The sequence below is a fragment of the Silene latifolia genome, chromosome 9, assembly GCF_048544455.1.
Source record: "Silene latifolia isolate original U9 population chromosome 9, ASM4854445v1, whole genome shotgun sequence".
In the NCBI taxonomy this organism is placed as follows: Eukaryota; Viridiplantae; Streptophyta; class Magnoliopsida; order Caryophyllales; family Caryophyllaceae; genus Silene; species Silene latifolia.
Window position 1 is genome coordinate 205,589,868 of NC_133534.1, and position 19,162 is coordinate 205,609,029.

General features: G+C 35.1%; 1 protein-coding gene across 2 annotated transcripts; it reads left to right on the plus strand.

Annotated features, from left to right (window-relative positions):
- Positions 1–11,882: 11,882 nt before the first annotated feature.
- On the plus strand, positions 11,883–18,272 carry LOC141600394 (protein trichome birefringence-like 14). Of its 2 annotated transcripts, none has more exons than XM_074420630.1 (5): positions 11,883–12,828; positions 15,270–15,514; positions 15,956–16,255; positions 16,776–16,971; positions 17,171–18,272. In XM_074420630.1, exons 2-5 carry the CDS (start codon positions 15,358–15,360, stop codon positions 17,994–17,996), a joined length of 1,479 nt encoding a protein of 492 aa, XP_074276731.1. In that variant the 5' UTR covers positions 11,883–12,828; positions 15,270–15,357; the 3' UTR covers positions 17,997–18,272. The 2 variants fall into 2 exon arrangements, with proteins under 2 accessions (XP_074276731.1, XP_074276729.1); XM_074420628.1 differs by lacking the exon at positions 11,883–12,828 and adding an exon at positions 12,835–13,358.
- The last annotated feature ends 890 nt before the right edge of the window (positions 18,273–19,162 follow it).

Sequence of the window (19,162 nt, forward strand, 5' to 3'; positions counted from 1 at the left end):
ACTCTATCTTTAGAATAAATACACTAAACATTCAAAGATAGTATATGAGACACAAAATAATGATGTTTGAATTATAAGGAGAACTACCTCATAGGTAGACTAATTGTTATTGATTTTATATGTGTACTTGGTGATTGACATACCTTTAAGAGAGTTCATAGACTCAAAATCACTTTATAAATGATCATACACAAGCCTTAAGCATGTGGACATATAATGAAACCCGTCATTATAATTGTCTATTAGATCACCTTTAAGTGAATGATCTTATGTTTCAAAACGCAAGCATTTAAAGATGAAATTTTTAGAACATAAAGGATAAATGATAAAACGGGTGACTTGGGTTGCAAACCAAGTCACCATCATCCAAAATACAAACCATTATCCAAAATACCTTTCCATGTCGAACACGGAAACTTAAAGTTCTAAAAATTCAAAACATAATTTAAAATAAGACAATGAAAAACAAAGCTCCATTAAAAGCTATCCTTAGCTTCTCCATGGTTTCTCATGCTTGTTTTTCTTTTCCCTTGTCTTTGCTTGGTGGAGGCCCTATTTACAATAAAAAGGGAGATACATTATCACAACTTTGCATCACATTACCATAGTTGTATTAGAAACATAAAAGAAGGTTAGTTATTTAACTACTGGAGTGATCTTTCCAGCTTTGATATCACCAAGGTATTTGGAACAATTTCTTTTCCAATGTCCCATGCCATTACAATAATGGCACTTATCAAGAGGACCCTTCTTGACTTTGGAGGTGCTAGCTTCACAAGACTTAGCTTTGGTGAATGTGGGAGCTTACTTCTTGCCCTTTCTCCCATTCTTCTTGAACTTCCCCTTACTTTTTGTGCTTATGTCAAGCACATCCTTGGGAGGGTTCACATTTAACCCCATGTCCCTCTCGGCTTGCACAAGTAACTTGTGCAACTCCTCAAGAGACACGTCCTTGTCTTGCATGTTGAAATTCACCCGGAATTGCACATATGCCTTGACTTTGGACAAGGAGTGTAGAATCCTATCTACGATGAGTTCTTTGGGGATTTCAACCTTTTGAATTTTCAAGGTCTCGACAAGCTCCATGAGTTTGAGCACATGAGGGCTAACCTTTTGGCCCTCTTTGAAGTCGAGATCAAAGAATGCCGCGGCCGCCTCATATTGGACGATCCGCGGAGTTTGTGAAAACATGGTCACAAGTTTGGAGTAAATCTCATTAGCATTGCCCATTTTGAAGGCTCTCCTTTGGAGGTCCGCCTCCATCGCAAATATTAAGACATTTTTCATTGCGGCGGACTCCTTTTGGTAAGCCTCATATGCTTCCCTAGTGGCCGCGGTGGACCTAGTGGAGGGCTCGGGTGGAGAGGCCTCGGTAAGGTAACGAAGCTTGTCGTCACCCTCGGCGGCTAATTTGAGTTGGGCATCCCACTCGGAGAAATTTGACCCATTCTTTTCAAGTTTACATCGATCCATGAAGGATCGGAGCCAAGACGAACTAGCGAGAGGTGTAGCATTAGGAGTTGGTGTTGCCATTTGTTATGAATAAGAAGTGGTCTACAAAACAAACTATAAGGAGTAAAACAAATGTCGTTTTAATTATACTCGTAAAAATGTATGATTTAAACAAGTTTTACGCATTTTTCTAGTGACCTCTACCCAACTAGATAAATGATTCCAAGACCCAAATTCATATCGACTTAGGCACGGTGGGGCCGATACATCCTTTATCAATATAACTCGGTGGATTAACGTTTAATCGATTCTACTTTTAGAACTCTTGGTCGATAATATTACATTAACAATTATCTATAGCCCAAAACACATCGACAAGGGCACGGTGGGGCCGATACATCCCTTATCAAATACTTTTGTTGAGTTCAATCCAAATTTCGAATAAATGTGTCCATGATCCAAACCCACATTAACTTGGGCACGGTGGGGCCGATACATCCCTCATCAACATGAATTCGGTGGATTAACATTCATCACCCACTTCCCCTACGTAACAAGGTTTGTACCCCGGTGTGGCCGAGTGCACTCCCTCACGAAATAGGTTTTCATGGTTTCTACTATTTGGTAAGGCTATGTCTCAATTGATAGTTTTAGCGAGAGGTCATGTCCATTTATTATCTATCACGTTTTAAGTGAACTAAAGCGGTGAACTACGATAATTCGAATTGACACGGTCGATAGACTCGATAAAAGAAGACAATGCATGTTAAGTTATGGCGATTTAGCGATGCATGTGACATAAAATAAAATGCAAGCATAAAGATAAATAAATCCTAGTATGGCCTTTCCTAAAATAGAAAAACTATTAATCTATTACATATTCGGAAACCAACTCCATTGGTCCCTTGAACTTCGGTTGTGGCACACATCTCGAGGTAACACCGTCTTTATGTATCGCCATTCTTGAAGAAATCCGTCTTTTGGAACTCCGGAATGAATAAAATTACATAATAAATTACATAATTTCCTATTATACATTTGTAACTAAAATAAAATAAATCTATTAAATTACAAAACGGTGATACGAGATCACAATAAAAATTACAACCGAATCGATATTCCCATACATTTCGGGAAATACCAATTAAAATCTAAGGCCATACTAAGTAAAATTACATAATTCAAAATTACATAAATTAAAATTATGACAATCATAAAGAAAAATGCAGCATTATAATATGTATGAACATGCTCAATTTTATGCTAAATCGCCTCTAATTAGCCAATATCGTATATTACTCGGTTTTTACGGATTTGCGTGATTTCAACATTTTATAATCACAAAAATACATAAACTCATATTTATGCATAAGTTAATTACCCTAACCTCTTAGGACTCAAAATTTAGTCTTCACTAAAAGATTTGACCATAATTAACCTTTATATACAAAATTGTTCATAAATGGACCAAAAATTACAAAAATAAGCTACTAAACTTCAAATAAATCCAAAAATTCCAAATAAATTCAAAATTTGAAATTTAAATTCATGAACATTCTGGAAAAATTCCATGACACTCATAATGTTCAAAATCTTAGGTTAAAAATTTCGAAATTTTTTCCGGAAAAACAATGTTGCGGCTTATCGATTTTTAATAAAATAATCATAAAAAACATGGAAAAATTATTTTCATTAACTTTTCAATTTTAGATCTGAAAAATATAATAAAATGCAACATTAGACGTTTTTCCTAAGTCATAGATTATGTTTTATTAATTTTCCACTAATAATGTCACTATTTATGCTATTTTTCTTCAAAAATTCATAAATCATGCTAAAAGCCTTCTTTAAAGCCAATTATTTTACACACATCTTGTAAAATTGCATGTGACAACATATTAATTTTCTATGACCAGATTCGAAATTTAACTCATATTAACCTATTTTTCTCTTAAATCCGAATTTAATGATGAAAAATTCATTTTTCGAGCATAACAAGTCCAAAAATTATGAAAATTTACAGGTTATCTCAAAATAATATATGTAACAACATATCCAAATATCAAGTTAAAATTCGAAGTATAGCTAATTTTCGACCAAAAATGACAATTTTACTCATAAAATCACATTTAAATGTCATTATAGAGAAATATGAACAATAAAAATCCGTAAAATTAACCAAAATATCCTAAAACATTTTAGGACCAGAAATATTAACATGCATGTAATAATTTCGTGATATATCATAATAACACAAATTTTACAAGTTTTATTTGTTATTCATATAACTCGGAAAAACTTTTAACCAATTTGCATGCAAACAACCGTGGCTCTTGATACCGATTGAAGGAAATGTAGATTCATATACATATTAACATACTCATATATGTTAAACTAATTTGTCATAAAATTAAAACGGATCTTATGCATGCAAACAATAATATAAATAGAGGAGAAATCATGTCCTTACAAAATGGATTTCGGCTATTAGGGCACAAGAGAGATCACCTATCTCTCTTGTTCTTGAGCTTTTCCTTTATGGATGAACAAGATCTAAGTATAAGATCTCTCCCCAAGCTTTATACCCAAGGCTTCTCTTAATTTAATTAATATTACAAATACTAGTATAATATTAATTAAGAAGAAAATTGAACCAAAAATATTTATTAACACTTGAATATTTTCGGTTTTTAAGAGAGAAGAAGAGAGGAAATTTCTTCTCACTAGAACTTATATTTTGGATGAGTGAATGGGAATGAAAAATAATACACTACCTTTAGTATATTATTAGGTAAAATTAAAGAGAAAACAATGATCATTTTGCTTCCCCAAAACCGTGTAAGAGGAGAGAAAAATAGGAGCCAATGCATGGAAAAATTGTTCTTCACAATGAACAATAGGCTTGCATGGCTAGGTTTGCTTTTAATCATTGTGTTTTCCACTAATTACAAACAACTTATAACTAGCTTAAATCCTTCTAATTTTCGGCCCATTCTATAATATGGATTCCATATTATTTTTGTCAATTGTCTATATGTTACATGTCACATGTCACATATATTTGTTATGTATGTTTAACATATTAAAAATCAACGTATTAATAAAAATACGTCACATACAAAAATTGACTTAGTAATTTCATATTTACTTGTGCCAAAAATTTTACCAATTTATAAATCACAACTGATTGTATTTATAACAATTCATTCAATTTAATTGTTACATTAAACAATTATTTCATCCGAGTAATGATACAATTCAATTACTCAGACCGTATCTTATTTAATCACATTTCAATATGATACGTAAATTTTACTTCCAAAATCGTCCGTCAATTTTCAAGTAATTTAATTAACTCGCAACGTTATACGATTAATTAAATAATCAATTAAGAGTATTGCCCTTTAGGTATGACCTAGGGGGTCAACTGATCACCACCGTCACACGACAGTAATGTCAAACTCTAGTCAGCCAATCATTACCGATATATGTTGACCAGTTGACAGTAACAATATTATTTCCCAATTGTATTCATTTTAATGAGACTTAAACATGTGATCATCATGATCAACAGTCGTGATCGCATTATTGTCGGAGGACACATATTCCAACAGTTCGGGCACTGATATTATCCTCCACTGTTGCGGTTAAAACCGCCATTGTTGCTGTTTCCAACACGGTTACCCCATGATCCACCCTGCCGATTACTAGCATAGCTCTGACTCAGACCCTGTGAGAAATTCCCCGGAAAAGTTCCCGAACCAACGCCAGCCTTGACACTTGTGCTGTCTCGTCTCTTGTGGCCTATGCCACCACAATTGTAGCATGACAGGTTGGAGTTGTCACTCACACTTTGACCACCACCTCTACCCCATCCTCGGGATCCCCCCAGAGAAACCAGCCCCTCCAGAAAAAGCCTTGGCATGATTAAAGTTGCCTTTCTTGTTACCCGACTGGTTGTTGTTCCCACCATCAGCCTTTCTCTTTTCAGCAGCAGTTCTTTCTGTATCTTCCTTTGCGAGGTCTACCATTCTCTCAGCTTGACCAGCCCTCAAATATGCATCCTTAAGGTCAGTGATGACTCCAGCTGGTAAACGGTTCGTGATCTTAGCTGACAATCTCCTCTCAAAGCGAAGAGCCAAACCCCTCTGCCCAAGCTGCATGTCCTCCACATATCGAGATAACTCCAGGAACCGGTGATAGTACTCGGTGACGGTCATATCCTTGGTCATAGTGAAGCAATCGAACTCTGATCTCAACTTGTGACAGATATGCTCCGGCACAAACTGCTCCCTCATAGCACTCTTCAGACCCGACCATGGTATAGCTCCTAAACCCTCGGCCTGGTAGTAAGCTTTGGTGTCCTCTTTGACATTTTGCCACCAAACAGCGGCCTCGCCCCTCAGGTAGTACACTACCTGCTCGACTATCATATCTTGCGGACACTTGACCACTTCCATGAGACTTTCCATCTCACGATGCCAGTTCTCGAGCAACTTAGGTTCCCCAACGCCCTCATAGGTAGGTGAGTTAAAGCGGGCGATGATGATGCTAAGTTGGGTAGCATCCACAGGTTTCTCCGCCCCCTTTCCCACATTCTTGAGAGCCTCAAGAAGAGCCTCTTGTTGCTCGATCATACGAGCAATCTCATCTATGGTCATCTCAGAAGCTTGAATTTGCGCGGCAGTTCTTTTTGGCAGCATTTTGAGCTGATAAGAAGTAAAGAAACGTATAATGAATTGAGGAGTCAAACTAGGCAAAACCTATCACAAACACAAAATGACCCGACCTGATAGTGACCCGGCTATGACTTGACCCAGCCAAAACCGACCCAAACCCAACCCGCCGACTCTATATAAATGACCTGACCCGACAATGACCCGAACCCGAGCTATCAATTGACCCAACTCATAAGTGACCTAAACCCGACCCGATATAACCATAACCCGATCAGACACGACCCGGTTACTACCTCCCACACCTCTATATTCAAGGTGATTAAGATTTTTGAAGTGATTGTTGTCCAAAAAAAAAAAAAAAGGATTTTAGAAATGCATTTAAAAATGATGTACGTGGTCGTGTATCCAACTCTCTATTCTAGTAGTCTCTATCATAGAGACTAGAAACCTCGTTATGGTACCAACCTCAAACCCTATAAATTCCAAACATGTTCAATAATTGCCTATCAGAATTTCCTGTTCCTGTTTATTATTTTCTATCCTCAGTCATTACTCCTGGACCCCCGGCCATGAGTGATGCATACAAAATAAATAATACTCCGTATATATATGCATAAGAATTAAACATGCATGTCATTATACTTGTCTGATAAAAGAAGGGGAAAAAACAAAATTAGATGTCACATCTTACATCTAAGCCTCTGAAATTGTTAAGTTTGGTAAATGAATAAATACTCTACACCAATAAATGAGTAAATATTAATAGTTGTGATTTTTTTTTTGATGACACATAGTAATATGCTTTTTAAGAAATAACTAGTTTTATCACCTGTGAAAATCACGGAATCGTCTAAGACATACGATAATGGTTAAATTTCAAAGTTAGTATTAGAATGAATTCTATAATTCACATAAGTCAATTATAATCTAATGAAATAAATTACAATTTTATAAAATATCAAAACACATAGTAAGATCGATCAGCTCATGAATAATTCATGATAGATCGTGTACTAAAATTACGGACATCGACATGTTAACGTAAATACCAAAGTCAACAAAATTAAATAAGTGAAGTATGAGAAAAGTGCTATTTTTTAAAAGGTAAAATGATGAAAAAAGCAACAAATACTAAAATAAGACATACAATTGAAAATAAAAAAAAAACTAAAAAAAAAACACATACGTGAAGTTAAAAATGTGAGGAACAGTTCATAACCCAATGAAACTTCCACAAATAACCCTTAATACACTTTGCTTGGTCTAAATAGAATGATATGAAAGATTAGTGACACAAACAATTCAACTAACGATAGGGATAAAAAAAATTTGTCTTACAAATTTTGCCATCCATCAAAAATATATAAACAATCGAGGGTGTGTTTTATGACTTTTGAACATGCCTTTTTTCATTGGTTGTCAAATTTAATATAGGAATAACCGAATAAATATTGAGCAAGGTTCATGACTTTTGAGCATTATTTTTTAATTATTATAAAATTTAATATAGACATAAATAATTAAATATTATAACAAAGATGTGTACTTATTTATGTTCAAAATTCTACGTTAAGATAATCTTTTTATGAGACTATTCTTTTGTATGACCGCAATATTTTCTCAATTTTTAAGTCACAAGTACTTAAACTATTTTTAAGTGGATCCCAAAAATTTGTAAAGATGATTTTGTAGAGTAATATGGTTATTTTTAATAGTCCCGTTCACAATAGAAAGTATTATCATAGAAATAGTCCAATTTATCGGTGTTTATATGGTATTTTTTATTAAAGAAAAAAAAATTATAATTAACATACACCTATTCAAATAGGCTTTTTTATCACTATTTCAATTATCATAATTCATTGTGTATTTTTTTTCGTAAGAATTATCCGTCAATATTGTATTGTCATTTGTCACTAATCAAGTATTCTTATATAATCAAATACTAAATACAAATTAATTCTAAAAATAACATACATAGAATAAAATTTAATATTTCAGGTAGCCTTTTAAATTAGATTGTATATATTGATAATATGTGGATTATGATATTGTCATATCACATTTATTTTGCAATGTCACATTTAATCTGCCAGGTCAATGTAGCCTTTTAATAATATTTTGAGTAAATTATCAAAAACTCCCTTTTATATACATCTTTTTAAAAATTACTCTCTTTTATAATTTTTTTTTAAAGTTACTACCTTTAAATAGGGAAATTTTAAAATTTGATAGCAGAGCTCTTTTCCGGTGAAATATGATGTGAATGGACCGATTTACCCTTCAATTATTATTTCCCCTTTTTGCCTACCAACCCATTGTACTCACTACTCAGGTCATTGTGTTACTTCCCATTTAGCAAACCCCCTTCTACCCCATTTTCCTTTTCATTCATCTTCTTAATCAAAATCTTATCCGTAATCTGTGCTCATCAAATCACCACCTTCACCTTTAGGCTTTAGTTCATCCTCTCCAACATTAAACATGTTTATAACTTTTGTACTCTAATTTTCCAAGTTGCTATTAACTTTCCCCATTTCATTGACTTTTTAGCATTTAATTTCATCTATGTTCAGATTAATGGGGGAGAGAGGGGAAGACAAAGTAACAGAGGCTAATGACTAAGTGTATAGGATATAATAAAATAAGGAGAGGGGTATTTTCGTTAGAAAAAATCACATTTGGAGGGAAAAATTTAAACTCGCCGGAATATCCCTTGTTGATTCGCCTGAGATGAATTTTGGTAGCAAATTCTAACGTTTGGCAATTTAAAGGTAGTAAATTTTTAAAAAATTTATAAAAGGGAGTAATTTTTAAAAAAGTGTATATAAAAGGGAGTTTTTGATAATTTACTCTAATATTTTATAGATAATATGTGTTAATAAATAAATAAATAAAAAGAAAACAATTTAACGTTGTTAAATGATTAAGTTGTGGGTACATATACCCCCTCTCATCTAAACCAAAAGTTACATTTGACTTTTTGACACTATTCAAGATAATAGAGAATTTTTGGTATTATTAATAATGTATAAGAGAAAACATAGCCACGCGAGATCTTGTTTGATTAATCGTAATGAATGCTATAAGAATATCAAGTTTTTATAATTTTTAATAATGTGTAACTAAAGATATTCATGTTGCAAAACGCGTGTCGGCAATCATAATAAAGTCAAATGTAACCTTAATTTGGATGAGCGGGAGTATCAAAATTTGTGATTATTATTGGACAGAAAAGTTTGAAAACAAATTGTAGACGATGTTATAAGAATATCTTGATGAAACTAAGATACAAAATGGTCAAAGCATTAAAATAGAGTAGAAAAAGAACAATTAAGTGGCAAATCTAAGACAATCACGCACAGCTAATTCTTGGTACTTGATATAGTTGTATAAATTGATACGAAGTACTCCCTCCTATTCCGAATAAGTGTCCCATTTGGACAATGATACAAAAAATAAGGAATATTAAAATAATGAAAATTATTGTATAGGGGGTAAGAATATATGAGTTAAATAATGAAAAGTATTGGATATGATGAGTTATGGGTGGTTGGGTGGTAAATAAAGAAAAAAACAAAGGGTAGGAAAGTAATAAACCATGTCCAAATATGGTAAATGGGACAGTTATGTGAATAGGCGGAAATGACAAATGAGACAGTTATTTAGAATAGGAGGGAGTTACATCGTTGTAAAAAAACAGCAAGTCTCTCTTGTAACGGATATATCTGTTACATGCTTGCGATTGGTCAATTAATAATACACATGTGGTTAGATAAGATAAAACAGATTGCTATTCTCTAGACATTTTGACCGTCTTATCTACCCCATATGGATAATACTTGACCCGTCGCAATTTTGCGACGAATATGCCCGTCAACAATGAGAATTTGTGGTAAAAAAATACGGAGTATAAATTGATACTTGTTTGTTGTTTTATTCCAAACTTAACCATACGATATCGTTATTGCAATTTGCAATAGCTAGTGCCTAGTGTTGGACCTTGTTCTTTTCGACTTAAATATAAATTCTCATTTGTGATACTGTCCATTTCAAATTCTCGTTTGATATTTTTAATTAAAAAGTTCGAAAGTTACATGTGCAAATGTTTGGAAAATCAATGCACATTTCATTGGGGGCTGATTTATATCGACGACGTTTTAGTAAATATCAACGACGTTTTTCATAAAAAAGACGATGACTGCCCTTTTGACTTTCTCTCTCTAAAAAAATTTCTCTCAAACTCAACTAAATTAAAAACAAAAAACAACAACAACAATTAACAATATGTCAGCCTAATTAGTTCATGACATTAATTTTGTAAATAACATATTGTTAATTGTTTGCGTAAATCTGAAATTTTTACCCCCAAGATTGAACCATGGACCAAACTTTGAGATCTAACGTTCAACCATGAACCAAACGTTGGAAATCAACGTTTGGCGTGGTCCAAACGTGGGAAACCAACGTTGGCCGTGGTCCAAACGTTGGAATCCCACGTTTGTACGGAGAAATTTTTTTTTTTTTAAAAAAAAAAAAAAAAAAAAAAAAAAAAAAAAATTTAAAAAAAAAAAAAAAAAAAATTCTCCGTGGCCAAACAACCAATTCCCACGTTCAGCCACGGATGAACGTTGCATTCCAACGTTACACCCACGACCAACAACCATTTCCAACGTTTGGCCGCGGTTTCGCCCTAAAAACCGTACAAATTCACTCCCAATCCAATTAACAACAACAAATTTCGACTCAAAAATCAATCCCAATCAACTATATTTCGCAAACAACATATAACAATACCAAAATTTACATAATAACAACTAATTAACATGAATTTTAATCGAAAAACTAACAAATTCTACACTAATTCAATTAATTTAAATAAAAAGCTAACACATAACCTAATTTACTAACTAATTCAATTCTAAAACAAAATCCAATCAATTTAATCAATCAACAATAACAATAAAGGAAATAAAACTATTTAATTTCATAGTTTAATTCAATTAGTTTCAATTTCTAAACTAATTTAACAAAAAAAAAAAAAAAAAAAAAAACACACTTACTTGGCAACGTGGGAGGCAGCAGTGTGGTGGCGGTGGAGGCGGCAAGGTCGGCGTGGTGGTGGCAGCAGTGTGGTGGCGGTGTGGTTGTGGTGGCAGTGTGGTGGTGGTGTTGAGTGTTGGTGGAAGTTGGAGGTTGAGTAGAGAGAATAGAGAGAATAGGGAGAATGGCTAGTGAGAGATGAGGGGCAGTGAGCGTCTTTTTTATGAAAAACGTCGTCGATATTAACGAATCCGGATTTAAAATGAGTGATACAAATATATTATTATGACAATTTTTTTTTAATAAAATATGAACAATATCTTATCTAATCACACAAGTTTGAGCCGATTGCGAGCCTTTAGAACCGAGCAACCGTTTATTCGACTTAACTCATTAAGTTCTCGAGTCAAGTTTGAGCCCGAACAATAAACAAAGCTCACATAACCAAGCAATGATCGAGTTAAGCTCGTGAGTTGTGTCTCGTCTCATTATCAACCGTTGGCGGAGTACAAGTTACGGTCTCCACGGAGTAGAGGCAAGCTAGGTTGCACGAAAACGGACACGGACACGGACACGGGATACGGCGCTCCAAAAATTTGAGGACACGGACACGGCAAAAAAAAATTAATATACATATTGAATTAAAGGGAATTTAAAGCCCTCTATAATCTATCTCCAAATTTTGATCACTTACAAAGCCACATGACAAATCAAACATTAATATCTTACCCATTCAAAATTAAATATGACCTTACAAAGTTTCAAATTACAACCCAAACTTAAAATTTAAGTCTGACAAAAATAAATAAAGCACACAAAGTATCTACAGATACTCTACACAAAATCTCACTTTAGACTAACAATATCCGTCTGAAGTTGTAGACGGGTCAAATATGTGACCATTTATATAATAAGACAAACAACAAGTGGGATGACGGGTGTTACTATTCGTGCAAAAATAAGATTATTTATCCCGTTTACATCATTAGACGAATATACCCGTCTATAATAAAACTAATTGCATACTCTATGTGTGGCCGTGTCCAACGTAGCAATAAGCCAACAACACAGTGCTCCAACCATGTGGCCATCTAACACACCATTATTTTCTACTTCCTCAAGCCCTTCATTTTCAAATGGCAGAGGACGGCAATTTCTACTTCCTCAAGACCCTTCATTTTCATTTTCCAACCATGTGGCCATCTAACACACCATAAACCCCACTACATTTATAAGACCACAAATGGCTGATTTTTCCCCAAATATGATGAACTTGTTTTCATTTTAAAGCCATCAATTTCCTCAAGCCCCTTATTTTTCAAATGGCAATTTGTCGCAGCAAGAACCATAACTCTAACATTCTCAGCCATATACCATTGATCTAATTAGCGCAAAAAAACTCGTGATTCAATTTTGGTAACAAACTAATGTAATTAGCACAAACCCTAGATTCAATTTGGGGAAAACTAGAAAACAAATCATGCAGCCGAGAGGGAGAAGTTGGCAGTGAGGCAGAGGACGGCGATTTCAGCATTGAGGTGGAGGATGGCGGTCGTCGGTGTGGTCCACGTGTCACCTTGTCGGAGGAGTTGGTCACCGGAGTGGTCGAAGAGAAGGGAGATTTGATACAATTGAATGTTGTGAATCCAAATTGGTATGAATAGTTTTAATTAGCCGTGTCCACCATGACACAGGCCGTGTCCGTCCTCTCTTGGCCGTGTCCAAGACGTATTGAAAATTTAAAAAACCGAAGACACGGTTCAACGCGTGTCGGACACGTTTTTAGGCGTGTCCCTCGCGTGTCCGTGTCGGACACGGTGTCTGACACGGGGACGCTAGAAATCCGGCGTGTCCGTGCAACCTAGGAGGCAAGTGCACAACTAATAAAAACATAATCCGTACATTAATAAATACTCTTGTCTGTGAAAGTATTTAATTACGGTAAGCATATTAATGCAAAGTAAAAGCCTTTGTGCTGAGATAGTGGAAATAAAACCAACTCCCACAAAGCAAGGGCCCTGCTGCTTCAAACGCCATCTTTGCGCTCCTCTAAATCTCTCTTTTTCTATCTGCAAACTTCAAACTCGCCATCTTTCTTAAACCCAATTTCCGCCATTACTTTATATACGTCTCTTGTTATGCTACTTTTCCATTCATTCTAACCAAAATCAAACTATTTATCAGGTACATTTTTACTTTTTTTTTTTTTTAAGCAGATTTTACCCGAGCTTTGCATTTTCTATTAAATTTCATTGGATATAGAAACTGCCCATTTCAAATTTCACGCTTTTTTTGTTGTTGTAAATTTCACGCTTTTTTGTTGTTTTTTTTTGGGGGTGATGGTGCATACTACCCCTTCTCTGTATAACTTACCACGGTTATAAGTAAGATTAATTGTTATGTTATAAAATTGGTATTCTTATTTTTAGGAAAGATTTTCAAATTGGTATTTTTATTTTTTACTGTGTTTATATGTTGATTATCCTGTTATATATTTGGGATCCCAAAATTCCTAATTTAGACATACATAGAATCATATACTCCCTCCGTCCCGGTCATTTGTCATCCTTTGTTTTTGGCACAAAGACCAAAGAAAGAGAAAGTGGCCAATTACTAAATGACAAGTGGAACAAATTGAGCGTAAATGATCAAATTGCTCATCAAGTTCATTCTTAAAATAGAAAGGACAACAACTGAGACACCCAATATGGAAAAGGACAACAAATGACCGGGACAGGGGGAGTATATCATAGCATGGTTTATTCCTAATTTGGTAGGTAGATTGTATTTGTATTGTTGATAAATCTGGGAGTGGTTTTCAATCCTGTTTGTTGAATTTATTAAAACAAAATACATGTAGATAAAGTTTGTATAATAATAAAAATTGCTTAGTTGAGGGTTATGACTTTATGACTACTAGTTGATTATCATCCCACTTTAAACAAGTGTTTGGAATTTGTAGTTCTAGAAGCAGACAACGATTTGGAGACGAATAATGTTATGCTGTGGAGTCTCATCACTCATGTGATGGTGACTGTGTTTGTTTATGGCATTTTATGAATCTCAAGTTCCTAACTACTTTTCTTAATAATGTTGCAAATTATACCTATGTGCAAATTATTGGTCCAAGAGTGTGGACTTTGTGCTAACTACCCATCTTAAGGAATTAGCTTGTGGAGTGAGGTTCAGTGTTGTCGATCTCTCTTTTTTGGTAACGACTGTATGTCTGTATGTGTATGTCTGTATGTGATGTCAGTGAAAGAATTAAAACTATTCATAAGAAATTAGGCAGATTTGCTTGGAATCCTGCCTTTTCCTGGCTTGATTGCATATAGGTATACGGCCACAAGATTATCCAATGCCTCAAAAGTTCTTGACTATTTAGGTAGGGGTCAAATATACACACCTTTTTCCCTTTTTTTGGTTGTTTATTTGGCTAGACGACGCACCATTACCCCATCGCCTTAAAGATTTCTTCTTTCGGTCCAGGTAGGATGGTCTAATGTTGAGAGAGGTTGTTTTCAGCTGACACATGCTGAAGTCTGTGTAAGAAAGGCATGGAACGTCTCCTACATTCATATAGGGAGTGCAGATAGTTCAGTGAATCATTTTGCCTAATCCATCGTATTCGTACTCCAAAGCTAAAGAATAGTTAACCACTGGGCTCCATTCAAAATGTTTGTATGTGTCTAGAAAATTTATGCTGCATGTTTTGTAGGATTTTCTTAGGTTTTGCACTAATTTAAGTATTCATGTGTTCTATATGTGTCTTAATTTTCTTCCTAGAGGTAGATCTCTTGGATAAGATGAAAAGTTGTAATGACATGGCTTACACAAAGAACACCTCTTATGTTAGAGTATAAAACCGATCTTGGGGACTCCACCATTAGCTTAAGCTTTTGGTTGAGATGGTTTCTTGACATGGTACAGGTTCGAATCCCACCCCCCTCAATTCTAAAGTGGAATATTAGCACCTTGTATCTACTTAGAAGTTAATGTGTTTATTCATCTCCCTGTTTTATATCCCTCAACTGGCGTATTTTTTTATGATGTTCTTCTTCTCATATTGTCTGAGTTTATGTTATTTCTGTGTAGTGTGCCAAGTCAGCATACAGGAGCACGTTATTGAACGTCCTGTAGAAAATGTGGTGAGATAAGCCAGCTATTGCGCCAAACTGCAGTAATGAAGGGAGGAAATGTGTACCGAGCAAAAGGGAAACATTTCACCTTTACTTTACTGGCAGTAATATGTATGACCATCTTTCTTTTGTCGTATGAGAAGAAGCCTCTTGCTACCACATTATTCTCATACCAAGATCAGTTGATTTTGCCTGCACCAGGTTTGTGCTACAGTGCATGATCTTCAAACATCGTTCAGAAAAATATGCGATATTTGAAAATCTGACTAAACTTATAGGCCATAGACTCGTAGATAATATTGTATCCATGTTTTAAAATACTTGCCGTGACACCGGAAGCGCAATTGAGTTATCAGGCTTTGAGCTCCATTTAGCTCAATGACCGATATAAGGCCTGGACTAGCATTTATTGGGTCAAGTCTCATACTGTGATTTGATACCATGATTGCTTCTGAATGACTTTTTCTTCCTACTAATCAGACCTTAACAATGTCCTTGGAATACCTTAGATTATATCGACATTATTCCTGGGTCAAGTCTCAAAATGATTGATCAGGCTACTTTTGCAAATTGTTTCTTTCTTGTGTCTTTGTTTCCTTGGTCGAATGCTTTCTTACGGTATATGCAAACTGTCTGGCCCAGATGTTATTCAAGTAGCTTCTCACATTTCTGAAGATTCTACTAAATCAGAAGAGCAGCGCTTCCGAGAATCTCCAAATGTACCTGAAGAAACACAATATAAAACAGAACCACAAGCATCTGTCGAGAATGCAGAAGAATCAGAAGATAAGAGCGAAACTCATAAAACCAAAGTTGAGGATGCAGGGAATGAAGATAAGTCACTACCACATGCATCCAGTGCTTTGAACACCGAGCCTGTGGCTGAAGAGTCTTCTGGAGCAGTAGAATATGACATGAACTCAGCATCCTCTGAGGCAAAAGGTAGTTGGATTCTTAATTTATAACAAGTTTTTCAATGTATGTTTCAAAATTTGTTTGTGCATCGACTATTACCAGATGTTGAAAATACTTTTGTTTTGAGATAGTTTGTTTGTCATATGATCATCGTGAATCCATTCTTCACTTGCTATCTTTACTCTTTTGTGATCTTGCTTATAGAGTAGGGTCATGACAGGATATCATAGTCTCAGGCACTTAATGCTTTTGAAGTCTTGGAAGTAATGATAGAGAGTGCCAGATAGTGGACTGGTTGCACATGAGTTCCTTGATGGTTTAGGGTTTACTTCGTAGCTCGGTTTCATTTGAGGCTTTGAGCTGTGTTTTTGATGTCCATTTAGTATTTATGCCATAAGTGAACTTCTGTCCTTTGTTTCACTTAGGACTATGGCCTAGTTCACACTTCACATTGTCATTTGCTGAAATTTTTTGCTTTGTAGAGTTGTGCTTTGTAACCTGAGTTTGCCTCTTTGACGGTGAGGATATTTGGTTTTATTTTTGGCAGCATGTGATTACGCAAAGGGTAGATGGGTTGTAGACAACAGGCGGCCACTATATTCTGGTTTTAAATGTAAGCAGTGGTTGTCAGAGATGTGGGCTTGTAGGCTTACGCAGCGCCCTGATTTTGGCTATGAATCGTATAAATGGCAACCTAAAGACTGTGACATGCCCGACTTTGAACGATCTGCATTTTTGAAAAGGTACTAAACTTGTTTCAGACTTTCTTTCTTCATCTCAAAAATTTATGAGAGTCTCTCGCAAAATTAGCCTATAATTAAGTGATGAATACCTAAGGATCTGGGTTGGTCTCACTTGTCAGGCCGTCTCATTGATGACTCACTTTTATTTTTTTCATTTGCAGTCATCTACTATTTATGACATCCAACTCTTATTTTACAGAATGCAGGATAAAACCCTTGCTTTTGTGGGTGACTCTTTGGGACGGCAGCAATTTCAGTCCCTTATGTGTATGGTTACAGGTGGTGAAGAATCTCACATTCAAGACGTGGGAAGGGAATATGGTCTAACCACTCCCCATGGTGCTGCGCGGCCAAACGGTTGGGCCTTTCGATTCCCAGAAACAAACACTACAATCCTTTACTATTGGTCATCATGCCTATGTGACCTGGTTCCTCTCAACCCTGAAGAACCTCATAGCCAAGTTGCCATGCATTTGGACCGCCCCCCGTCTTTCTTAAAGCATTTCCTCCACCATTTTGATGTATTGATTCTCAATACCGGCCATCATTGGAATAGAGGTAAAGTCAATGCTAACCGATGGGTAATGTATATTGACGGTAAACCCAATGAAAACCGAAGACTAGCCATGATTGGAAATGCCAAGAACTTTACAATACATAGTATTGCCAAATGGGTTGACTCACAACTTCCTTCTCATCCTCGGCTAAAAGCTTTGTTTAGGACACTTTCACCCCGGCATTTCTTTAATGGAGAATGGAACACCGGTGGGTCCTGTGAGATCACGACCCCACTGGCTCGAGGCAGTGAAGTAAACCAAAACGAGTCTAGTGATCAGGTGGTCGCTAGCGCTGTCAGGGGTACAAAGATAAATTTGCTGGATATAACAGCTCTTTCTCAACTGAGAGACGAAGGGCATATATCACGGTATAGTGTTAAGGCATCATCAGGGATACAAGATTGCCTGCATTGGTGCCTTCCCGGGATCCCTGACACGTGGAACGAAATACTTGCTGCTCAGGTATAGATTTCACTTTAGAGAGTAGTGTACTTGTTTAGGGTGAAATATGCTGTTTATATGAGCAACTGAGCAAAGAGTATTTGCAATTTTACAGATTTTGAATAGTTGTAGAGGGAAATGTTACTGTCAGAATTATACACATACACCATCTTCTGAGTTATTGTTTGTATACTATAACCATGTATTATTGTACCCAAAATATCAGGTTATGAATCTTATTTCTTGTTCACTACTTATAAATAGTCCAAATAATGTCAAAAATGTTATAACTGTGTTATGAAATATTAGTTAGTGTGCATGTTCATTGGGCTTATACCCATTATACTCATTATATATGTAATCGGAGTTCTGATTCACCTTGTATCCATGTACTAAATATACCCCATCAGTAATGATAATAAGCAACTCTCTCCCCCTCTCTCAATCTATTGGTTCATTTCCTCTAATTTCTCTCTATAATTTCTTATTTATTTTTTGTTCTATAACAATAAGGCTTTAATAATTACATCCCATGTCTAATCATTTGTTTACATATGATTAAAATTTCTTATTGATTATGCGATAAGAACAAATAAATTTCACTCTTGTGGAGATAGTAATAGAAACTCTTAAGAGTTCTCTAAGATAGAAGATTTTGGGTTGATACCTAAGTTTCAAAGATGACTCCTATTTTTAATCATAGGATCCTTTTGGTCTTTGACATCAAAAAAAAAAAAAGGTTGTAATAAAGAAAGAGAAAGGGGGATGAAGATGATTCTTTTATTTTTAATCGGCCAAGGATCATCTCCCACGTAAACTTAAGCAAATCTTAAGAAAAATGATGAATGGACAAGGTTTCTACAAATTTTACGTGGTATATTCTATTTTACGTGGTATATTCACCACATGTACATTATTTTTCAATGTGGGACAAATAACTTATTAAGAACAAATAAATTTCACTATTGTGAATTTTACTATTGTGGTGATAATAATACAAACTCTTTAGAGCTCTCTTTATAATAAGATCACCCCACTTTATGTTAATTTTTGGATGTGAGAGAATTCTACTATTTATACGTAGAATATTCACCACACTTACATTATTTTTCAATGTGGGATAAATAACATAGTAAAATGTACACCGTATTTTTCGCACGTTATTTTTTCTATTTTTTATCATCATAATTAAA